Raw genomic sequence first — 22,833 nt, 5'->3', positions numbered from 1 at the left:
ATCCTCCCCCTTGTCTCGCTCCCACCCACAGACGCCGCCGCTGCCCCAACCCAAACCATCTCCCTCCCACCTCGATGCGCTATCACACCCACCGTCGACGACCCGCGACAGCGGTAGTGGGCTCGCGACCCAGATCACAAGGACGTCCCCTTCCTCCCGATCTCATCATGCTCCTCTCCATCCCGTCCTCTTCCTCCCCGCAGCGGAACCTTGGTTTTGACCCGTCTCGTTGCTGTGTGCAGAAGTCCGGGAGGCATGGGGCCGGGGACGTGTGCCAGATCTGCCCCGACGGGCTGGGCACAACGATGGACGGCGAGGTCCTCACCGCCTTCGACGTCTGCCGCTTCCCGGTCTACGTGCACGAGCGCAAGGAGGGCACCCAGGCCTGCCTCTAGCGCTTCTGCCAGCTCGACCGCAGCACAAAGTGCTTCTGCCTGCTCTGCCCCCGGCCGCCCCGGGCCGCCGGTACTTCCCCTGCCCCCCTCTGACCCTGCTTCTTGATTTTGATTTGTGTCGTACCGATGTGCGAACCCGCTGCTGCTTATCCCGTCGCTGTCGCGTGTTGTCGAGTTAGCTTCTCATGCCACTGCTGTATGATTTCGTATGACGAGTCGATTAGAGGAGATGGGCGGAGTGGGCAATTTTGGGATGCATGCCGTGCTAGGATCTACTATGCAGGAGGTAGGGCAGGAGCTGGCAGTAGGCCGCGTCGATTCTCAATCAAGTCCCAAAGGACACAACATCCCCTGGGAGAGTTTTTTCTTGCAAATAACTGCGCCAATAGATGGGATTCGCCCGAGACGGTGCTCTGAGGAAGAGTTTAGGTATAACACTAGATTAAGAGGCTTGACAATCGGTCATGGTTAACCTGACCATAAAACTTCAGAAGCTAATCCTACAAAGATAACAAACTCGATAATGCAGGCTGGTCATGATTGAACTGATTACTGAGTTAACTATGTTTTTAGGATTGGTTTCTTTTGTTTTATCTTCCGGGCAATCGTCGTTGCTAGTGCCATCAGGGTTGAATAGGTTGACGACAACACACTTGTTATTGATGAACACAATGATTAAAGAGAACCAACCTGCTTCTGTTGATTTCTGCTACACCGTTTCTACCTGTTTGCGTGTAGAACCATTCTTGAGCCTGAATGGTACTACTTTTCTTGTTTTTTTGTCTTTTTTGTTCTTATGAAAAATCTTTTGTTCATTTTATTATATACATGCTAGAGCACACCTCACGAGGATCACCTTTGAATCATGCTAAGTTACGAAGTTGGCAATACCTTTGAATCACCTTCGCCCCTCCCGCATGCTGAACATGTGCAGGTGGACTTGTTGCTCCATGTTCTGCAGCTGCAGGTGCATCTTCAGTTTACTGTCTGCTTTTGCTAACCAATGTGGCAATGGAAGCATGCATGGTTTTGCTATATGAAGTTCATCAAATCATAAAAGAGTGAATAGGTGTTGGCTTAGCAGTACTCGGACTAGTAGCTAGCAGTACTCGGATGACTAACTGACTGTGTATTATAATTGTTGGGTGCACTTATGATACACTTAGTGTGCCACCTCCAGATGACCAACTGACTGTGTATTTGTACTAGCACGTGTCGACGAAGCAGGAACACAGAGTTGCGGAGAGCAGCAGCTCGCAATCGTGGTCAGGGACCGACCGTCCGAGAGTAGACCGTGGAGACGTGGAGTTCAGTCCAGGCAGTTCCTTGTAATATTTTGGATCTCATTTTTGTTATGATGAATTGATATATAATGATGTTTGATCTGCTTCTGCTTGATTCCTTCCTTGTTGACATTGCAGTCACGTAGATTTTGCTCGTTGTGGCATTGCTTGAATTTGGGTTATTGGATAGCTGGAGCTGCGTAGGATTTCTTCTAATTTACTACAAGAGACGAAGACCACGCTTCATGAATTCAGGTGCTCTCTCTCATTTTTCTTGTAACAATGTTGCCAAAAAGGCATTTCTCTGGTTGTGACAAAAGAAAAGAAAGAAGAAACTTGTAGATAAAATCATTGGAGCTTGTATATACAAATCCTATAATTATATACTCTCTCTGCTCCCAGGGCGCCCCCGAGGTGGTCATGTGGGATCCTCTCGAATAGCTCGTGCTCGCTGTCGACTTCGCTGGCAGGGTCACCCGCTCCATCGGCCCCCTCTCTGGCGGGATGTACTACTCGGATTTCATCCCCTACGTCAACTCATACACAGAGATCTACATGTACTACTCGGATTAAACTCTATTCTGCTGTACAATTACACTCGCAAGCTGTCTTACCGTATTATTGGATCTGTTAATCACTTTCTACATGTTAGATCGGTTTGATTTTGAGATGAAGCGAGACTTTAATGTTTCTGAATTCTGATGTGAAAGCATGTCTACGTCAGTTGAACTTTGCACGACTGTTCCTGTAGATCGATGGTGATATCAGCATGCATCCTAATTGTCAACCTCGAGTCTGCACTTCTGTATGTTTTTCATGTGAAACACTTATGCATGACTAATTGTTAAGTTGATACAATTTCTTTGGTAGACAAGCATGGAAATATGTTTTAACTTTCCTGAAAATTGAACTTTTCTTAACAAATCAAGAACTCCCCTCATTATGTGAAACACCTATGCATATGACTAATTCTGCACGGCAATTCTGTTCAATTTTGATTTCTTTGGTAGTCAATTCTGTTCAATTGTGAAACACCTATGCATATGACTATGACAGCATGTCTACATCAGTACAACTTTGCATGCATATTTTATTGACTAGATATATACGTGTTGACTGTTCGTCTATTCCTATGTACTGCATACTTTGTAATGGAGTTTGCTTGTATGGTGCTTGTGAAAATGTTAGTATGAAAATAATTGACATTGGTGACAACGTACATGGCCATTAGAAACGCGGAAGCTTACAGTGGCTACGGTCGCCCACGCTCTGCTTCTCCTGGTCTCTGTGTACCCTGCTTGCATACTGTCTGTTCGTGATTTATTCTAGCAAGTATCCGTTCATGAGAAATAAGCTCTCCAGGATTCACCGGACCAACAACTAGTTCTAGCATGTTTATTTCAAGCAATTTCTGATTCATGATGTTTGATGAACCAGTATCCATGTCGGGAGACTAGTAGAACTTGCAAACTTTAGTCACTTATCCTGCTGTTCATGTCCATAGTGATGAGCATTTATGTGTATTGCTATTTGCCTCTGGTGACATGTGAGAAGCACTCGTCTATATGTTTATATTTTGAGCAGCTGGGTACAACTACAGTTGCAAAATCATCCAGCCAAATTTTGGGAGGATGGCATAAAAGATTACATAACCCATGCTTTTGAAATCATGGTAAGCTTCACAAGCTTGTAAGGTGTTTTCTATTTTCAAGTGACTTTACATCAAGTTACTGTTTCTCAACAGAAATTCTAGACTGTGTAGCTTTTTATTGTTCTCTCCACTTATTTGTACACCAAGGATGCTTACTTAACTGTATAACTCTTTATTGTTCTTTTCTAGGTATTCTATTTATGCTCCATTCCGAAATCTATTGTGCACTGCCAAGTCCATGAGGCGAAGCGCTCACTGCTCGACTATTTCTTTACTGAACTGGGAGCAACAAAGGCAAGAAATTCAAAACAAGCTGAAGTCCTTTTGATTCTTGATTTCTAGCATACACATGCAACCTATTTAGTGATGTTACTGTACATATGATGTAAGTTCAATGCTTACAATTTTTTTATGTGATGCATGTCACCTTTCGAAATATGAAGATGCTCTATCACTGTTGCTGGCAATCTGGCATATCATAACAGTCTTACCCCTTGTTCTGTCACTAGCATACACTACAGTTTTAGATAAAAGGGGGGCATGTCATTTGCTCTATAAAGTGGATTTTTTATTAATTTATTTGGACTTGCACACATTAGGTAAGGAAGGATCGCCAATCTGGGTGTCCAAATGATAGTAAAACCTAGGCTCTTGCACGGTTCTTGGATTTATTTTTAGCATATATTACCCATATCGAGAATGAACATGTGGCTTTTCTTCTCATCTACAGGAGAGTTATGTGCTGATTTTTTTGAAGAAGCTGGAAGTCCAAGACAACGACTTGCTTTATATGTTTGTTGTAATGCCGTATTTTCTGGGAATTTGGATGTACTGTTGATCTTGCTGAGAATTTGGTGTATATTTTCTTGTTGAACTTATTATTTAAATGCTAGAATATATGTACAAATCCTTGGAATATTATTGTATGTAAATGTATTCTTGGATTGAAAGTGGTCAAAAACAGAATATATTGGTATGGAATTTGGGTTGATTCTTTGTCTGTGCTGTAAATTGTATTTGAAATAAAGAGGCATGGCCCAAATTAAAAACTGGCCGAAATGTCTATTGTACCAAATGAAAAATTGGTCGAAATGGCTACAGCCCAAAAAGAATTGGATCACAAAGAGGCCAAGGCCCAAAAATTATATCGCAAAAAGGCCAAGGCCCAAAAATTAAATCAACAACAACAACAACAACAAAGCCTTTACTCCCAAACAAGTTGGGGTAGGCTAGAGGTGAAACCCATAAGATCTCGCAACCAACTCATGGCTCTGGCACATGGATAGCAAGCTTCCACGCACCCTTGTCCATAGCTAGCTCTTTGTCAATACTCCAATCCTTCAGGTCTCTCTTAATGGACTCCTCCCATCTAAAATTCAGTCGACCCCGCCCTCTCTTGACATTCTCCGCACGCTTTAGCCGTCCGCTATGCACTGGAGCTTCTGGAGGCCTGCGCTGAATATGCCCAAATCATCTCAAACGATGTTGGACAAGCTTCTCCTCAATTGGTGCTACCCCAACTCTATCTCGTATATCATCATTCCAGACTCGATCCTTCCTCGTGTGGCCACACATCCATCTCAACATACGCATCTCTGCCACACCTAACTGTTGAACATGTCGCCTTTTAGTCGGCCAACACTCCGCGCCATACAACATTGCGGGTCGAACCGCCGTCCTGTAGAACTTGCCTTTTAGCTTTTGTGGCACTCTCTTGTCACAAAGAATGCCAGAAGCTTGGCGCCACTTCATCCATCCGGCTTTGATTCGATGGTTCACATCTTCATCAATACCCCCATCCTCCTGCAACATTGACCCCAAATACCGAAAGGTGTCCTTCCAAGGTACCACCTGGCCATCAAGGCTAACCTCCTCCTCCTCACACCTAGTAGTACTGAAACCGCACATCATGTACTCGGTTTTAGTTCTACTAAGCCTAAACCCTTTCGATTCCAAGGTTTGTCTCCATAACTTTAACTTCCTATTTACCCCCGCCCGACTATCATCAACTAGCACCACATCATCCGCAAAGAGCATACACCATGGGATATCTCCTTGTATACCCCTTGTGACCTCATCCATCACCAATGCAAAAAGATAAGGGCTCAAAGCTGACCCCTGATGCAGTCCTATCTTAATCGGGAAGTCATCGGTGTCGACATCACTTGTTCGAACACTTGTCACAACATTATTGTACATGTCCTTGATGAGGGTAATGTACTTTGCTGGGACTTTGTGTTTCTCCAAGGCACACCACATGACATTCCGCGGTATCTTATCATAGGCCTTCTCCAAGTCAATGAACACCATATGCAAGTCCTTCTTTTGCTCCCTATATCTCTCCATAAGTTGTCGTACCAAGAAAATGGCTTCCATGGTCGACCTCCCAGGCATGAAACCAAACTGATTTTTGGTCACGCTTGTCATTCTTCTTAAACGGTGCTCAATGACTCTCTCCCATAGCTTCATTGTATGGCTCATCAGCTTAATTCCATGGTAATTAGTACAACTCTGAACATCCCCCTTGTTCTTGAAGATTGGTACTAATATACTCCGTCTCCATTCTTCTGGCATCTTGTTTGCCCAAAAAATGAGGTTGAAAAGCTTGGTTAGCCATACTATCGCTATGTCCCCGAGACCTTTCCATACCTCAATGGGGATACAATCTGGGCCCATCGCCTTGCCTCCTTTCATCTTTTTTAAAGCCTCCTTCACCTCAGACTCCTGGATGCGCCGCACAAAACGCATGCTGGTCTCATCAAAGGAGTCGTCCAGTTCAATGGTAGAACTCTCATTCTCCCCATTGAACAGCTTGTCGAAGTACTCCCGCCATCTATGCTTAATCTCTTCGTCCTTCACCAAGAGTTGGCCTGCTCCGTCCTTGATGCATTTGACTTGGCCAATATCCCTTGTCTTCCTCTCCCGGATCTTAGCCATCTTATAAATTAAATGCACAGTAAAAATTGTGAGGCCCAAATTTAAAATGGACCGCAAAGTGCCCAAAGCAGTTGACCAAAATTGGCAGGAAAAAAATATAAATGGGCTGAATTAATGGGCTCGCCCCATATAAACACCGAATTGGACCGGGCTAATTCTTGTGCCACATTGGATTGCCACGTCGGATGCCTACGTGGCCTGGGCAGACAGCTAGTGACCAAAACAAGACAGTAGGCTTATTTTGGTCGTAAATGTCTACGACCTTCTCACAGAAAAGGTCAAAAATGTCAGTTTACGATGGCCAGCTTTTGACCTTCTGGTTTTGGTCACAAAAAGGTCGCAAGTAAAAAACTATGACCATTCAGTGACCAATAGTGGTGGTCACAAGTTGACATATTTCTTGTAGTGACCATAGGACAGCAACATAACCACAAGCAAATTAAACCAATCATAGCAATTCACCAATTACCGATAGGACAACAAAAATCTACTCAGACATCATAGGATGGCAACACATCATTGGATAATAATATGGAGCATAAAGCACCATGTTCAAGTAGAGGGTACAACGGGTTGTGGGAGAGTGGACAGCTGAATATAGATGGGGGAAGGTGATGGAGATGTTGGTGAAGATGACGGCGGTGTTGGTGTAGACCGCGGTGATGACGATGGCCCCCGGCGGTGTTCCGGTGCCACCGGAAGCGAGGGGGAGAGAACCCCCCCTTCTTCTTCTTCTTCCTGGACCTTCTCCCTAGATGGGAGAAGGGTTTCCCCTATGGTCCATGGTCTCTGTCGGTGTCAAAACCGGCGGATCTCGGGTAGGGGGTCCCGAACTGTGCGTCTAGGCGGATGGTAACAGGAGACACGGGACACGATGTTTTTACCCAGGTTCGGGCCCTCTCGGTGGAGGTAAAACCCTACTCCTGCTTGATTAATATTGATGATATGGGTAGTACAAGAGTAGATCTACCACGAGATCGGAGTGGCTAAACCCTAGAATCTAGCCTATTGTATGATTGTTGTTCGTCCTACGGACTAAAACTCTCCGGTTTATATAGACACCGGAGAGGGCTAGGGTTACACAGAGTCGGTTACAATGGCAGGAGATCTTCATATCGTATCGCCAAGCTTGCCTTCCACGCCAAGGAAAGTCCCATCTGGACACGGGACGGAGTCTTCAATCTTGTATCTTCATAGTCCGGGAGTCCGACCAAAGGTCTTAGTCCGGCCATCTGGACACCGCCTAATCTAGGACTCCCTCAGTAGCCCCTGAACCAGGCTTCAATGACGACGAGTCCGGCGTGCAAGTTGTCTTCGGCATTGCAAGGCGGGTTCTCCTGCAAATTCTCTGTATCCGTCGAATAGTGTCCGGCTTCTAGTGTGTGCTGTCCTCCTCGGCTTTTGTGCCCCATAATGACCATCTTCCACGCGTCAAACGAATGCGAAAAGTCAGGGGGTTTTCTTTTCACTTACCCCCCCCCCCCAAGGTGCGTTAATGAGCCACCCATAAAAGAGACGGGGGTTTAGATCCAACTCACACCATCTTCCCTCCGCGAGTCTTCATCAGAGCGCCTCTGACAGAGATCCATTCCAACATGGCCAGTCGATGCCGCTCCTCCTCTCGCTCTTCCAGCCCTCGGCCCGGAGTTGGGGGCGGTGCTCCATCCCGCATAGCGAGTTAGTAGTGCTTCAGTCCAAGGGGCTTCTCCCCCCAGCATATATGGTCCCTGTTCGAGCCGGGATTGCTGCCTATAGTGGCGGAGAGCAGGCGGAGAGCGTTCCCAATCCCTCCCAAGGAGAGCGGGTATGCCTAGTCCCTTATTGATGAGAGGACTAGGATTTCCAATTCATCCGTTTCTCCGAGGGTTGCTAGAGTTTTACGGCCTCCAGCTACATAACCTCACGCCCGCCTCCATTCTGCACATCGCGGGCTTTGTGGCCCTCTGCGAGCTGTTCTTGGGTGTTGAGGCCCATTTCACACTGTGGAAGAGGTTGTTTTGCCTTGTGCCCCATTCTCAGGAGGGGTCTATTTATCAGGTGGGCGGACCCGAACTATGGCGCATCGCCGGGACCAGATATCTATCCGGCACCCCAAAGAGGGCGTCCGAAGACTGGCCCTCAGAGTGGTTTTATATAGATGACGCCCCCCTGGCGGACCCTGTACGGATCGGACTCCCCGAGTTCAATAATGCCCCGTTGAAGAAGCGCCTGAGTTGGCACCCATGGAACCCTCAGAGGGAAGCTGACAGGGACGTCCTGTACCTGATGAGCCGGATAAGGCTGTTGGCTCACTCCGAACTGACCATGATTAAGGTCATGGCCGTATGAATTACGCGAGGGGTGCAGCCGCTTCAATACAGAGGCCACCCCATGTGGGATTTCAACGGGGAGGATGACGCCACTCGGTGCGGTCGCAAGGGGCCAGATTCGGCCGCCACTTTAACGAGAATCTTATCCACTTTGTATAAGGGGGAAGAGGAAGAATTCCTCCGTGTCAACCCGGAGGGCGGATTCTCCATGTACAATCCTCCTAGTTGGGTGAGCGGACACTTTCACTTGCCTGTCCGTTTGTGAAATTCCCGTAGTTGAGTACTTAGATTTAGTAATGTTTCAACGCAGGAGCTGCGCCAGGCTGTGAAGGAAATAAACAGCCCTGCTCCACAACCCGAGGACCCGGGACGGCCCCTCGATCCGGACTCCCAAGAAGATCCGGACTTATGCGTGGAGTTGATTGATGGAGTATTTCATCAGTTGAGCAAGAATAACTCCTTAGTGGCCATCACGTCCGACTATCCCGGACTACTTCCAGCCTCCAAGGTAACTAAGACCGAAGTCCCAGTATTCTAATGCTTTATCTTGCATGCCGTGTAATAACAACGTTTCGCAGGGTAAATCCTTGAGGCAGAAGGCCGAGCCCGCGGTGGGCAACCAAGAAAGGCCGCTGAAGCCAAGCGGGCCAAAAAGAAGTGCGGAACGGGTCGAGATTCCAGCGCAACGGTATGGCGTGCGAATTCAACGCCTAGGGTTTACACCCTTGAGTCTTACTAATGCTCATGATTTTCTTAGGAAGAAGAGAGCCCACCGGACTATGTCCACCGGCCAAGGTTCGAGGCCGGGTCCGGAAGCGGAGACGGACATGGGACGCGCCTCGGGCGCTCCTCCGACAAAGGGCGCCGACGGGCTATCTGCCACCAATTCAGAGGTGGAGAGTGCCCTGAACCACAGGCGTCGCCGAACTATTCTTCATGACGCGTGTTTTTCCCCAGAGGCGTTGGACGCCTTTAATACAGGAGATGCGTATTTCTGTGCTGCTAAAAATGGTCTAGCCAGAGCCATGGAGCAGTATGTGAAAGACATATAGTGAGTAAAATTGAAGGTTATATATGTCAGTAGCCCCTGAGACTTGAAACAGTGAAGATAACTGTTTGAAGGATCATGTGCTATGCAGTGTCTTACAAAGAAGAACACGCAATTGTCCTAGGAGCTCGAAGAGTGCAAGGCTCAACTTGAGGCTGCATTGGCCACTTCAGAGAATGTCAAGGGGACGCCCGCAGGTAATATGTGCTTCGAAAGGTACCTCCGTTTTGAAATGCGGCAGGCGTGCAACCCTGACTATAATAATGCAGATGAGGCCGGAGTAAATCCGGACCAGCAACAACTCCTACGCCAACTAAAGGCTGGCGAGAACGTGCCGACGAGGGCGAGGCAAGAGAAGAACAAGCTTCAAGACACCAATACCCAGCTAGGCGAGGAACTGAAAGAACCAATGAAAGCACCAATGTCGGTGTCAAAACCGGCGAATCTCGGGTAGGGGGTCCCGAACTGTGCGTCTAGGCGGATGGTAACAGGAGACAAGGGACACGATGTTTTTACCCAGGTTCGGGCCCTCTCGATGGAGGTAAAACCCTACTCCTGCTTGATTAACATTGATGATATGGGTAGTACAAGAGTAGATCTACCACGAGATCGGAGTGGCTAAACCCTAGAATCTAGCCTATGGTATGATTGTTGTTCGTCCTACAGACTAAAACTCTCTGGTTTATATAGACACCGGAGAGGGCTAGGGTTACACAGAGTCAGTTACAATGGGAGGAGATCTTCATATCGTATCGCCAAGCTTGCCTTCCACACCAAGGAGAGTCCCATCCGGACACGGGACGGAGTCTTCAATCTTGTATCTTCATAGTCTGGGAGTCCGGCCAAAGGTCTTAGTCCGGCCATCCGGACACCCCCTAATCCAGGACTCCCTCAGTATCCGTGGCATGGGAGGGGCAAGAGACCCTCTGAGATATGATCCGTCTCTCTATCTCTCTTTGTTTCTGCGTTTCCAGATTCTGCCCTTTCACCGTTTCTTATATATCCGGAGATCCGTAACTCTGATTGGATTGAAACCTTTGCCAAGATTTTTCTTAGAAAAATAGCTTACTTGCGGCAAAAGAAGAGCATCAACCGCCTTACGGGGTGCCCGCGAGGGTCAGAGGCGCGCCCACCCCCCTGGGCGCGCCCCCTGCCTCGTGGCCCCCTCGGGCACCATCTCGCGTTGATTCTTCTTCCCAAAAATCATAAATATTCCAAAATAATTCTCCGTCCGTTTTTATCCCATTTGGACTCCGTTTGATATGGGGTTTCTGCGAAACATAAAACATGCAACAAACAGGAACTAGCACTGGGCACTGGATCAAGAATGTTAGTCCCAAAAATATTATAAAAAGTTGCCAAAAGTATATGAAAGTTGAATAATATTGGCATGGAACAATCAAACATTATAGATACGACGGAGATGTATCACTACCATAGACCTTTCATTGAGAAAATTGTGAATACTTGCTATGAACTTGAGGTAGATGCTTATTCTCTTGTCACACATATTTGCATCTCTACCTCACATTTACATGCTTGTTTCCATGATGACCTTGATTTTGCTCAATTCATATGCTTACATGTCATGACACAATCCTTTGTCAAACCATATGCTATGCTTGATGACAACACTTGTTTGATGACTCACCTCTTGAATGCTTGGTTTTGCACTAACGCTAACCACCTTTGTTTTTCCAAGTGTTTGTTGTATTTGCTCCTTTTGAAGGAATCACAAGATGGTGCGACATTGGATAGTGCCCATTTTGAGATACTAGATGATGAGTGCTTGGTGATCGACCACTTTAACACGGCACCACCATCTCTTTCCCATGGTGGTTTGGTTTTCAATCCGAGGTAGGATCTTTTCCAAGGGGGAGGGGATGATGCCGAGCATCCTACGGGCATCACCATGTCAAGAGTCCTTTTGGCAAGTGACACATGCGACCTCTACTTCTCATACATAAAGGTGAATCTTCTCCTTTACACGTGTTCAGTTAACCCCTTCGAGGATGGTATACTACTTGACACTCCACTCGTGTGCATACATAGGTATTGTTGGAACACTATGGACGAGGAGGAGGAGTGCGAGCGCAAGTGTACAACTACACCATCTGCGAGGGAAGCATGGAAGCGAAGATGGAAGAAGACGGTGTTGCTGTGTCTATAGCGGCCGGATGACCAATGTGCCACCAGACATCTGACACGCTACAGCGCCCGGACGACCAGCGTCCACCGGACGTCCGACGCACCTTCCACCCACCCAGACGAAGAGGCTATAGTGGTCGGATGAACGACGACCACCGGACGCCCGACAAGTACCAATGGCTGAATGACCGACGCCGACCGGATGACCGGTGCCACCTGTCCATAGAAGAAACATCGGAAGTCCAATGCCCTCCGGACGTCCGGACCCCCGCGAGCGACCGGACGTCCGACCCCGGCCGGACGTCTGACACTGCATGTGCACAGCCGGGCCTTTGGCCTTTTATCCCTCTCCCACTTACCCCTTTGTGGCTTAGACTATAAATAGACCTCCCCCTCATCCTTTCTAGGGTTAGCAAATATGATAGATCATTCTTAGGTGAGCTTTGCTCCTACCTCTACTCTTGAGAGAGAGAGAGAGAAACCACCACTCCCATGGAGTTCAAGACCTCCATGTGAGAAGATCATACAGGATATCATCAAGACCCCTCATGGGAAGATCCGTCTAGGATACCATCAAGACCTCCTCTTCGAGATGAACTCTACCATGTATCTTTCCTTTTGTTGTTCATGTACCTTGTGATCTTGTGTGTTTGATTGTCTAGTGGATGTGTGATTGGACTAATTCTTGAGTGTTTCCCCTTGTGATTTCTCCCCTTCTTCCCCATGTTCATCGTGTTCTTCAAGGGAACCCACTCCAATCGTGAAAGATCAGCTTACACCGGGTTAGCCCCGTATCATAGAGCCAGTTCTAGGGTGGCTGGTGACAAGAGAACTATCATTGAAAAAGCCAAGCAACTCAAAGAAGTTCAGAATTTTGAAGTTCAAAAACCCCTAGGTATGACACACAAGCCCTTTTCTTTTTTAATGATCCTTCTTTTAATGTCATTGCATCTAAGCTTGGTGTAGATATTACCTCTCTTAATGATGACAATGAGTGCTCATCTGTGGCTGATCTTCCACAAAACAAAACTGGAGGTTCTGTTGCTGGAAAACTTACTTTTGATAGCAACACTAGTTTAGATTGCATAAACCCTCCTGCTGATTCTAGTGAGGGGCTCTGGTCTCTTATTTGCAAACATAGGCAGGGCAAGCACCCCAGAGACAAAATGTCCCCATGAATGCCCTCTTTTGGAATGTAAGGGGTATTGCAGCCCCTGGGAGGAAAACTCTCATAGTTGATACTATCAATAAAACTCATGCTACTATCCTAGGTTTTCAGGAAACCAAGAAGGAGGAGTTCTCTACCTCTTGTCTTAAATCCCTTAATGGGAATAGGGATTTTGAGTGGCACTCTCTTCCATCTAAAGGATCTGCTGGAGGCATCCTGATGGGAATAGATTTAAGCATTTTTTAAGTTGTTTCTTGGTCCCACTTAGAGTTTTCTGTCAACTCTATAGTCAAGTTGAAAACTACTGGGCTTACTTTTAGGATTATTACTGTTTATGGCTCTCCCTATGACGAGGGGAAAGGAGCTTTTATCTCTGAACTTCATACCTTATTCCTAAATGCCCACATCCCCACTCTGATAGGGGGGAATTCAATCTGGTTAGAAATGTTGAGGATAGAAGCAATGGTTCTATTAATCATAAGTGGAGTGATAATTTCAATGCCTGGATTGAGATCTGGAGCTTACTTGAAATTAAGCTCTCTTCTAGAAAAATTACCTGGGTCAATAATCAAATAGATTTGATTATGTCCACCATTGATAGAATCTTTTGTGACACAGAGTTAGATGGCCTGTTTCCTCTTTCTAGTTGTAGAGCTCTGCCCAGATGTGGCAGTGATCATACCCCTCTGCTTTGGGACTCTAGAATTAACCAATCTCCTAAAAACAATAGCTTTAAGTTTGAAAAATGGTGGCTCCTAAGAGAGGATTTTTCTGAACTAGTCAGAAAGATCTGGTCTGAACCCACTGGGAGTATCTGCCCTCTAGAAATCTGGCAAATCAAAATCAGAAGATTTAGGAAAACTACCAAAGGCTAGAACTCCAATGAGGAGGCCAATCTGAGGAGGTATAAAAGGATTCTTCTCCTTGAGTTTGACTCCCTAGATATTAAGGCTGAAACCTCTGACCTCACTGAGGCTGAGCTTACTAGGTTGAACTTTGTTCATGGTGAACTGAAGAAAATCTGGCTCCTAGAAGATATTAAAGCTAAACAAATATATAGATATAGGGATACTAAGGAGGGGGATAGAAAACACTGCTTATTTTCATGTTGTTGCCAATCAGAGGAGGAGGAAACCCCTCATTCACTCTCTGGATGGTCCTAATGGTCCTATCACTGATACTAGTGATATGTTAAAAGTGGCACGTGGCTTTTATAAAGAGCTTTTCAAGAAAGAAAACCCCTCTGGTTTCTCTCTTCATGAAAACTTCTTCTCTGATTCTGAGAAAGTTTCCCATTCTGAAAATGAGCTGCTAGAAGCCCCATTTTCAGAAGCAGAAGTGAAGGATGCTATTTTTAGCTCCTACCTAGATGGATCTCCTGGTCCTGACGGAATTCCTTTCCTTTTTACCAACACTTTTGGGACTTGATCAAAAAATACACTATGGACCTCTTCCAGGCCTTTCATAGAGGGGAGCTAGATATATATAGACTGAATTTTGCAATGTTGTCTCTTATCCCTAAAGGGCTTGAAGCCACCTCTATGAAAAATTCAAGCCTATCAGTCTGATTAATTGTAGTTTTAAAATTTTCTCTAAAGTACTCACCACTAGGCTCTCTAAAGTATTGCAGAGGTTGATTGCTAGCAATCAATTAGCATTCCTCAAAGGGAGATATATCCTTGAAAGTGTGGTCACTGCTCATGAAGTCCTCCACTCTGTCCACTCTGGGAATAAAAAAGGCCTTGTTTTAAAATTGTACTATGAAAAAGCCTTTGACAAAGTAGACCTTAATTTCCTCACGAAACTCCTGGAGCTCAGGGGTTTTGGGAAGAAATGGTCTAGCTAGATCCATCAGCTCACTCATGGGGGTCTGTTGGGGTAAAGTTGAATGGTTGTGAGAGTGACTTTTTCCTAGCCGGTAAAGGTCTTAGGCAAGGTGACCCTATTTCACCTCTTCTTTTTAACCTGGTTGTTGATGTACTCACCAAAATGTTTGAGCAAGACTGCTGATCATAGCTTGATTGCTGGCCTTTGCCCTGAGGTTTTCCCTAATGGGACCGTCTGCCTTCAATATGTAGATGACACAATCCTCTTTCTAGATAATGACATAAATCATGCTAGCAACTTGAAAACTGTTTTGACTTGCTTTGAGCAAGTTTCAGGCATGAGAATTAACTACTCCAAGAGTGAGCTCATTCCCATCAATATGGATGACCAGGAACTAGCTGGTTTTCTAAACATTTTAGTTTGCAGTAGTGGTAGCTTTCCCATTAAATATTTAGGCATCCCTCTCCATTATGATAAACTTAGGAGAGAAGACATTCAACCCCTTTTACACAAAATCATTAAGAGGATTGCATGATGGAGAGGAAAACTCCTGTCTTACAGAGGTAGATTGATCCTCATTCAAGCCTATCTGGCTAGCATTCCTGTTTACCTCCTCTCCTTCTTCAAATTCCCTAAATGGGCTGTTAGTCTCATCAACTCACAAATGTCCCATTGCATGTGGATTGATTTTGAAGGGCATAGAAAGATTCACCTAGATAACTAGGGGCTGGTCTCCATGAAAAAAAAGGAGTTTGGAGGTTTGGGCATTCCCAATCTCCAAGAAATTAACATTTGTCTGTTAGGATCCTGGATCAAAAGATACTATGAGGCATGCCAAACACTGGAAGATGCTTATTGAGCACAAATACTTGGCCAATAAGCCTAACATTTTTGCCTCCTCCTCTAACCAGAAAATCTCTAGATTCTGGAAAGGGGTAAAGTCTGTTATCCATGCTGTGAAATTTGGTTACAGATGGATCATTGGGGATGGGGGCAAGACCAGGTTCTGGGAAGATACCTGGTTTGGCACTTCCCCTCTAGCTGTTCAATTTTGGCCTATCTATTTGATCTGCAATGAACAGAACAAATGTGTCAATGAGATCTGGGATGGGCAATGCCTCAAACTCTCCTTCAGAAGGATCTTTAGTGACAAACTTATGGAACAATAGTTCCAGCTAGAGGAAATTGCTAGGAGTATTATCTTCTCTGATGAGACAGATTCTCTAATCCGGCAATTCGAAAACAGGGGACAATACTCCTCTAGCTCCCTATACCATGTTATTAATTTTAGGGGGGTTTAGCCTGTTTTCATCCAAGCAGTGTGGAAATTGAGAGTTCCCCCTAAAATTCATGTCTTTCTCTGGCTCCTCTCTAACAACAAACTGATGACCAGGGATAATCTTAGGGAAAGGCATATTATCAAACCCCTTAAATGTGTCTAGTGTTTGGAGCAAGAATCTTACTCCCACCTTTTCTTCGATTGCATTGTTGCCAAGCACCTTTGGGGCCCTGCTGTTGATTACTTCAACACTCAGATTGGCTCTTCCTTTGAATCTGTAGCTAGATTCTGGGTTACTAACAAAAGATGCACTATTTTGAATAATGTTAGCTCAATAGTCCTGTGGTGTCTCTCGAAATATAGAAATGCTATGATTTTTTTATAACACCAGTTGGAATTCTGTTCCTCAAGTCTTGAGATTGACCTTGAACACAGTGAGGAACTGGACGATCCTCTCCTCGTGATCAGATAAGGAAAAGATAATGACCTTTGTGGGGTTCCTCGCAAAGTACCTTCAGAGACCTTTGGAGATCACAAGTGGCTGAGCAAGCCACGCTCTGATCTGGGACTGGATCCCTGGGAAAAGCTGAAGATCTCAGAAGACGATGATGGGCTCCTGTCACCAAAGAAAAGAGGCATCCACAATGATGTCCCTTCCAGTCCGGTGTCTACTCTTATCGCTTGCTGGTCACCGCGGGCGGACGTTGCTCCACGTCTGAAGACCATGAAGGCATCGCTGGATTCTCCCGGTGCCCTTTGAAAAGCTCTTCTCCTTAGATCTTTAGTGAGTCTTGGCCCTGCTGGCGACCCTTGTAATAATGCTACTTACTAGCCAGCTCGTTTCCTTCTTTTTATTTTGAACTGCTCTTTTAGAGTAATGGAACCGGGGAGGTGCTCCCTGGTCTTCTAAAAAAAACTTATTCTTATTACCGATCGCATGCTGCATGGCCCTATTTGAGCCGGCCTAATATTGTAGCTTCGCTCGAGGTTTTTTAGTACTCCCCCCGACCCAAAATAAATGTTGTCATTTCAGTCCAATTTTGAAGGAAGTAGTTTTTTTACCGTCCTTTTCATTATTTTTATTGGTTTTCTTCAGGTTTTTCTTTTTTCCCCTTTTATTTTCTTTTCCCTGGTTCACTTTGTTTCTTTCCATTGTTTTTACCAGTTTTCTTATGTTTCAAATACTTGTTTTACACATTTTTTGAGTACCTATTCACATTTTTCAAATACATGTTGAAGCGTTTCTTTTGTATGATACGTGCCAATTATATAAACTATGCTAACATTTTTTGCAATATATAAATATTTTAAAATAATGTATTGAACATTTATATTTTACTTGAAATGTATGTATATTTTTGTAAATGTAAAACACATTATTTTGAATAGTATGAAACATTTTTTTTCATTGCACAAACCTTTTTGTACATTGTATAATATTTTAAAATATGTAATGTACATTTTTTTGATACACTTGGACATTTTTGAAATTTCACAAACAATTTTTTTGAATGGTACAAACATTTTCTAAGAGCCAAGCGAACATTTTTTTACACCGCATTATATTGTTAATTGTGCGTTGAAAACTTTTGAAAAGTAACTAAAGTTTTTTCATAATATTTGTATATATTATTTTTCTAATTTTTTAGAAAAGTAAAAAGAAACATGCGTACAACATCAGCGGCATGAGACCACATGGTTATTGCGCGGGCCCACTACTGGCTCGCTGTAGGTGACCTGGTCTGCTGCCTTGCATAAGGCAAGATATAGACTCGCCGAAATCACTAGTTAAGGGTCACCCCTTGCAAAGGTCACTCCCCACCTTGTTAGGTGCTAACAAGTGGTGTGCGCCACTTGTCAAAACGAGGAGGTATCCTATATGGGTATGTGGGTATGGGACAAATAGTTACCCATGGGTATATAAATAGGGAAATCTGAAACCCATCGGGTAGAGCGGGTACGGATATGAGATCGTATAACACATACCCATATAATGTGAACTCGAAAATATCTCTACACTTAGTCATGAATTTGTTAACTCAAAATGTATGACTATGATTATATAATGTTGTTTTGATGTGTTGTTGTTTTCAAGAAAGTGATATTCTTTGTTAAATATGTTGTAGTTTCTGATGTGTTGTGGTTTATAGTATAATTACATGTTGTTGTTTATGACTGACTATGAATTGTTCAGATACTTTGCAAACATGGGTAATTTTATCTACGGGTACCCGTCTATCCTGTCGGGTAACGGGTCTGAGAAAAAAATTGTACCACTGATGTATATGGATAAAGATGATGAGTTTAGGGGATGTGTAAAGGTATGAGGTGGCCCACTATGAGGGTAGGCCGCAACAGCAATGAACTGTGCTCGACCGATGGGATTGCGCTCGGCCCACTAATTTGATACGTTATTGTCTCAAAAAGAAAGAAAGAAAAGGAATGATCGGAATGCTCAGGAAACTTGGACCCCAAGTTGCCAACCACACGACAAGAACTGACGAACCCCAACACCAACCCGTGTCCGCCAAGGAAGGGAAGCCCCCGGTGTGTATAAATTGGCCACCGGCAGATTTGGCCTCGACGCACAGAACCACAAAGCAAACCAAGGAAACGAGCGAAGATGCGTCGCGAGGGACGGCAGCGAGGGTGGGTGCGCGTGTACGACCGCGAGCTGGTCGACCCGGAGGGCAAGCGCCGGGCCGTGCACGTCGTTGAGGGGCCGGCGGTGGCCAACGGCGGGTTCATCAGGGCGCCGCGGAAGCCGACCAACCAGTCCAAGTCCGGCGGCCTCCGCGCGCTCGGCAGGAGCGGCATGGCGCAAGAGGAGGAGGAGGAGCCGCAGACCCTTCCGCCGACGATGGCCGGGCGATTCGGATACTACTACTCGACGGGATGGCAGTCGCCGTTCAAGTACGAGTCCGCCATGTACAAGGAAGTGGAGATCCGTCCGGCGGCGGCAGCGCGCTTCGGGGGAAGATCGTCGTGCAAGGCGGGGCGCAAGTTCAGGCACGACGAGGTCAAGAAGTACTACCTCGACGCGGCCGACGTCCTCGACGGGCAGCTCGATTATCTTCGTGACTTTGATTCATGAGCACTCAGAACGGAGGTGCATTGTCCCTATGCCAGCAGAAGGATTTTTGTTTTTGCTTGTAAGTTCGACATGAGGAGTTGTATACTGAATCCAGTGATGTACTCCCTCCGTTCTAAAATAGATGACTCAACTTTATACAAACTTTAGTACAGAGTTGAGTCATCTATTTTGAAACGGAGAGAGTAGTTATCTAATAAAAATGAGTTTTTTTTTGTTTCTTGCGAATGTAATAAAAATGAGGCTTCAGTTCGTCTTAAAATGACACTCTCAAGATACTACCTCCGCAGGACGTGTATATATATTCTTTCGAAATCCAAACTTTCTATATTGATCAAATTTATAAAAATACCAACATCTACGTTGCCTATGTATCATTAGATCTAGGGGGTTGCTACAAATCAAGAAAATCATCCACCTAAACAGCCGTCCGATCTGATGGAAGCTGTCTTTCTCTGTTCTTCCGTCGATCACGCGACTACCTCGCAACACCGGAGCATAGACTACCTCATCTTCCTTCTCAGCTGCGTCGGTTACCTCGCAGCATCGGAGCCAGCACGGCAAAAAGCTTCAGCACAACAGCTTCCATGGCAGCAGCGCTCGACGCAAAGCCGTGACGGTGCCCGCGGTGCTCCATTGCAGCCCCAACGGAGATTCAATGACCCCGCGGCGCTGCAGCTCCGACAAAGCATCAATGACCGCCGCGAAGCTCTAGTGCAACCCCGATGGAGATTCAACGACCTTGCGGCGCTTCACTGCAACTCACGCAATGCTTTCTTGCAGCCCAGACAAAGCATCACTGGCCCGTCTACGAGCGCTGCATTGCAGCACCGGCGGCCGTCGATGAGCGTCCGCCGTGTGGCACAGCAATGCCAGCCACTGCAATGTTGCCGATCTCCGTCGTGTTGCACAACATCGCCGACCAGTGCAGCGTCGATGCCCTCTTCCGCTGAAGTGGTGCTCGACGTTGTCTTTTGCAGCGGCGCTCGCTGCCCCCAGAACACTGTTGTGCAGCCGTAGTAGTTCGCCGGTGGCCCGAGTATGCAACGTCGGCGCGCGTCTTCAAGAGAGATGCTGAGCTAATCGCCCCCATGCTGCAACGTTTACTTCGTAGGTCCTCCTACACCTAGTGAATGCATGCAACCTCCACTAGGTGTTTGCATGCAATTTGCTCTTTAGCATAGTGGATGCATGCAACCTCCACCTACACCTATCATAAGGGCAATGAACAATGAATCTTTGTGGCTCACTCCAATCAACCTCATAGGGAGAATGCAATATGTAGTCAGTGCATTACGACAGTCCACCATCAATTTGAATACGGTTCCTGGAGTAAGCTCAGGATTCTCCCTGTTCCACTCAATTGTTGGCAAGCCCTCACCATCATATTCTTGTAAAACTAAGGAGTCGATGTTCTCCTCCCTCTCTTCATCATCAGTGTCATCAAATCTAGCACGGCTGCTAGGCTCATCTGGATATTCATCTTCCACTGCATGTTGACTGATTCTATCTACCAGTTCAGGGAATAGAATCTCATCCTCATCATCATGTCGAGTCACTTCCTCGTTAGGCTCTGCATCTACTACTACATCAGGTGCAGAAGGGAGAGCAAAATTGGCAGAATTAGCGGCAACCGACATGTTGTGGCTTTCAGAACCACTAGGTTTACTTGGTCTCGACCTACAAGGAGTGAGAGGACGCTTGCTATTAGCAGAGACAGATGATGTCTGCACACCCTTCCCCTTCGGGATACGTTGTTTGCGTGCTTGAAGCACATCGATATGGATTTTACCGAAACGGCTGTCAGCATTCAAACTAAATAGCAATCCCAGATGCTCATCACAAGTTAATGGGACAAATCTCTGCTCGGTACTGTCGAAATATCTCAGTTCAACATCATTGGCAGGCTCCACGGATACTCACAACAGAGTGCCTCGCGGAAATCTACGAACAAAACGCTGGTTTCTACCACTTTAGGATAGACAACCCAGAAATCGGACACGGTTTAGTTGCATGCAACTCGCTAGTTTCCATTCTAACGCCAGCCGAAAAGCAAGTGTAGGATCAACCCTATTCGATTGAAATAAGATAAAGGGCGCAGTTAGGCCGATTTTTTTAGATAAATTTCACTGATTCACGCCAACTGTGGTCAAATATAGCATAATTTACGGATCTCCTAATCAATTTAGGAGGAAAATGATGCTTACCCAGGTGGAATCCATGAATTGTCCGCCTCTGATTCGACCCAATCATCTGCACGGTCGATGGGCCGGACGGGATGGTCCCCTGACATCGCTTCCTAATTGTAACACCCCAAGACCGACGCTCCAGAAGACTTCCAGCTATTCCGAGTTTTGTCGTGTGATTTATTTTTTGTTTGTTGCATTTCATCATGTCATCTCTTGCATTGCATCATGTCATCATGCCAGCATGTCATTTAATTTTTAAAACCTCAACTAAATAAATTGCATAGATCTTTTGATCTATTTAAATTGAGGGAATTCACATGGTGATTTCTCTTTATAACATATCCTCCCAATATTTAGGGAGCAACTATAAAATATTCCATTAGCTTAAAATTAACCGTAACACACTTGCAAAATTCCCATGCCCTTTCTACTTCAAGTTTGGTCCCCAAACTTTGCCAACAATTCTTATCTCTTTTATCGAGGCTCCTCGTAAAGTCTCAACATTTTTGGACCTCCCTAGCACCTACTTCCTATGCAAGACCATTTGAATTATATTCACATGAGTTCGAATTCTAACCTCTCACACATGCACACTCCTATTTTCTTGGCTCACGCTCGTTTTTGCGAATCCAAGAAAATTGCCCTCCTGCCCAAGCTCCACCCCTAACCTCTCTCTCTTTTCTTTCTTCTCTCTGTTTTTTTATTTAGAAGAGAAGGGAGAGAGCCAGCCCAGCTGGGCCTCCCAACTACTGCAGCTCGGCCTCCTCCCAGCGCCAGCCCACTTCATCCCCGCAGCCCACCAGTTTCTCTAACCCTAGGCCCGACCCCTCTTCTCTCCCTTGTCTCCTCGTACCGCCGCCACTCACACGCTTCGCACAAGAGAGGAGCGCCCGCGCCCGATCCCCACGGCGCCCCTGTTCCCCGCGCCCGTGGCCCCCGACGCTCGCCGTAGCTGCAGCTCCTTCTCCAGCCTCGTCAGATCCCAGCGCAGCCTGGTGCCTCCTCCTCCCTTGCTCCTGGACGCGTCCGGCCGCCCGCAGCCGTCGTCGTCCGCGCCCACAGGAGACAACAGTTGCAGCCCCAAGTCCTCTGCTTCTTCCCTGCCGGCGTCCGAGGCCGCAGCCTCCCCAGCCGCGGCCACCTTTCCTCGCCCTTCCATCTTTGCCGCTGCGCCAGCTCGCCTCTGCTCCGCGCCGCTCCTCCTCTACCATGGCCTTCCTCCTTCAGCGTCGCGCCTGCACCCATCGCCGCCGCCCCAAGCCGCTCCCTCACCTTCCCTCATCGTCCCGACCAGTAGCAGGAAACCAGGAGCTCAAGCTCTGCCATGGCCGCCACCCGTCGTCGCCTCCGGCCGGATCCAGCCGCCCTCGGCCTCTCCTCGAGCACCCGAGGCCCTGCGAGCCTCCCGCTCGCCCGCATCTGTCTCTGCTTCGCGCCGCTCATCCTTGGCACCATGGCCTCTGCCTTTGGATGGCCCGTGGCTGCCGTGCCCTATTATGCGTTCTCTC

General features: G+C 46.4%; 1 protein-coding gene and 1 long non-coding RNA gene across 4 annotated transcripts; both read left to right on the top strand.

The window, feature by feature from the left end:
- The first annotated feature begins 6 nt into the window (after positions 1–6).
- Positions 7–3,629, top strand: LOC119276958. Of its 3 annotated transcripts, none has more exons than XR_005136870.1 (6): positions 7–465; positions 1,605–1,723; positions 1,817–1,933; positions 2,081–2,235; positions 3,263–3,350; positions 3,519–3,629. It is a non-coding gene; the product is annotated as an uncharacterized LOC119276958 (long non-coding RNA). The 3 variants fall into 3 exon arrangements; XR_005136871.1 differs by having other exon boundaries at positions 3,233–3,350; XR_005136872.1 differs by having other exon boundaries at positions 3,183–3,350.
- Positions 3,630–18,649: 15,020 nt separating this feature from the next.
- Positions 18,650–19,229, top strand: LOC119281508. Its single transcript, XM_037562010.1, has one exon. It carries the CDS (start codon positions 18,669–18,671, stop codon positions 19,137–19,139), a length of 471 nt encoding a protein of 156 aa, XP_037417907.1. The 5' UTR covers positions 18,650–18,668; the 3' UTR covers positions 19,140–19,229.
- The last annotated feature ends 3,604 nt before the right edge of the window (positions 19,230–22,833 follow it).

This window comes from Triticum dicoccoides, chromosome 3B (genome assembly GCF_002162155.2).
Source record: "Triticum dicoccoides isolate Atlit2015 ecotype Zavitan chromosome 3B, WEW_v2.0, whole genome shotgun sequence".
Taxonomy (NCBI): Eukaryota; Viridiplantae; Streptophyta; class Magnoliopsida; order Poales; family Poaceae; genus Triticum; species Triticum dicoccoides.
The sequence above is the reverse complement of the archived record's forward strand: the minus strand, read 5'-3'. Positions and strand labels throughout refer to the sequence as shown.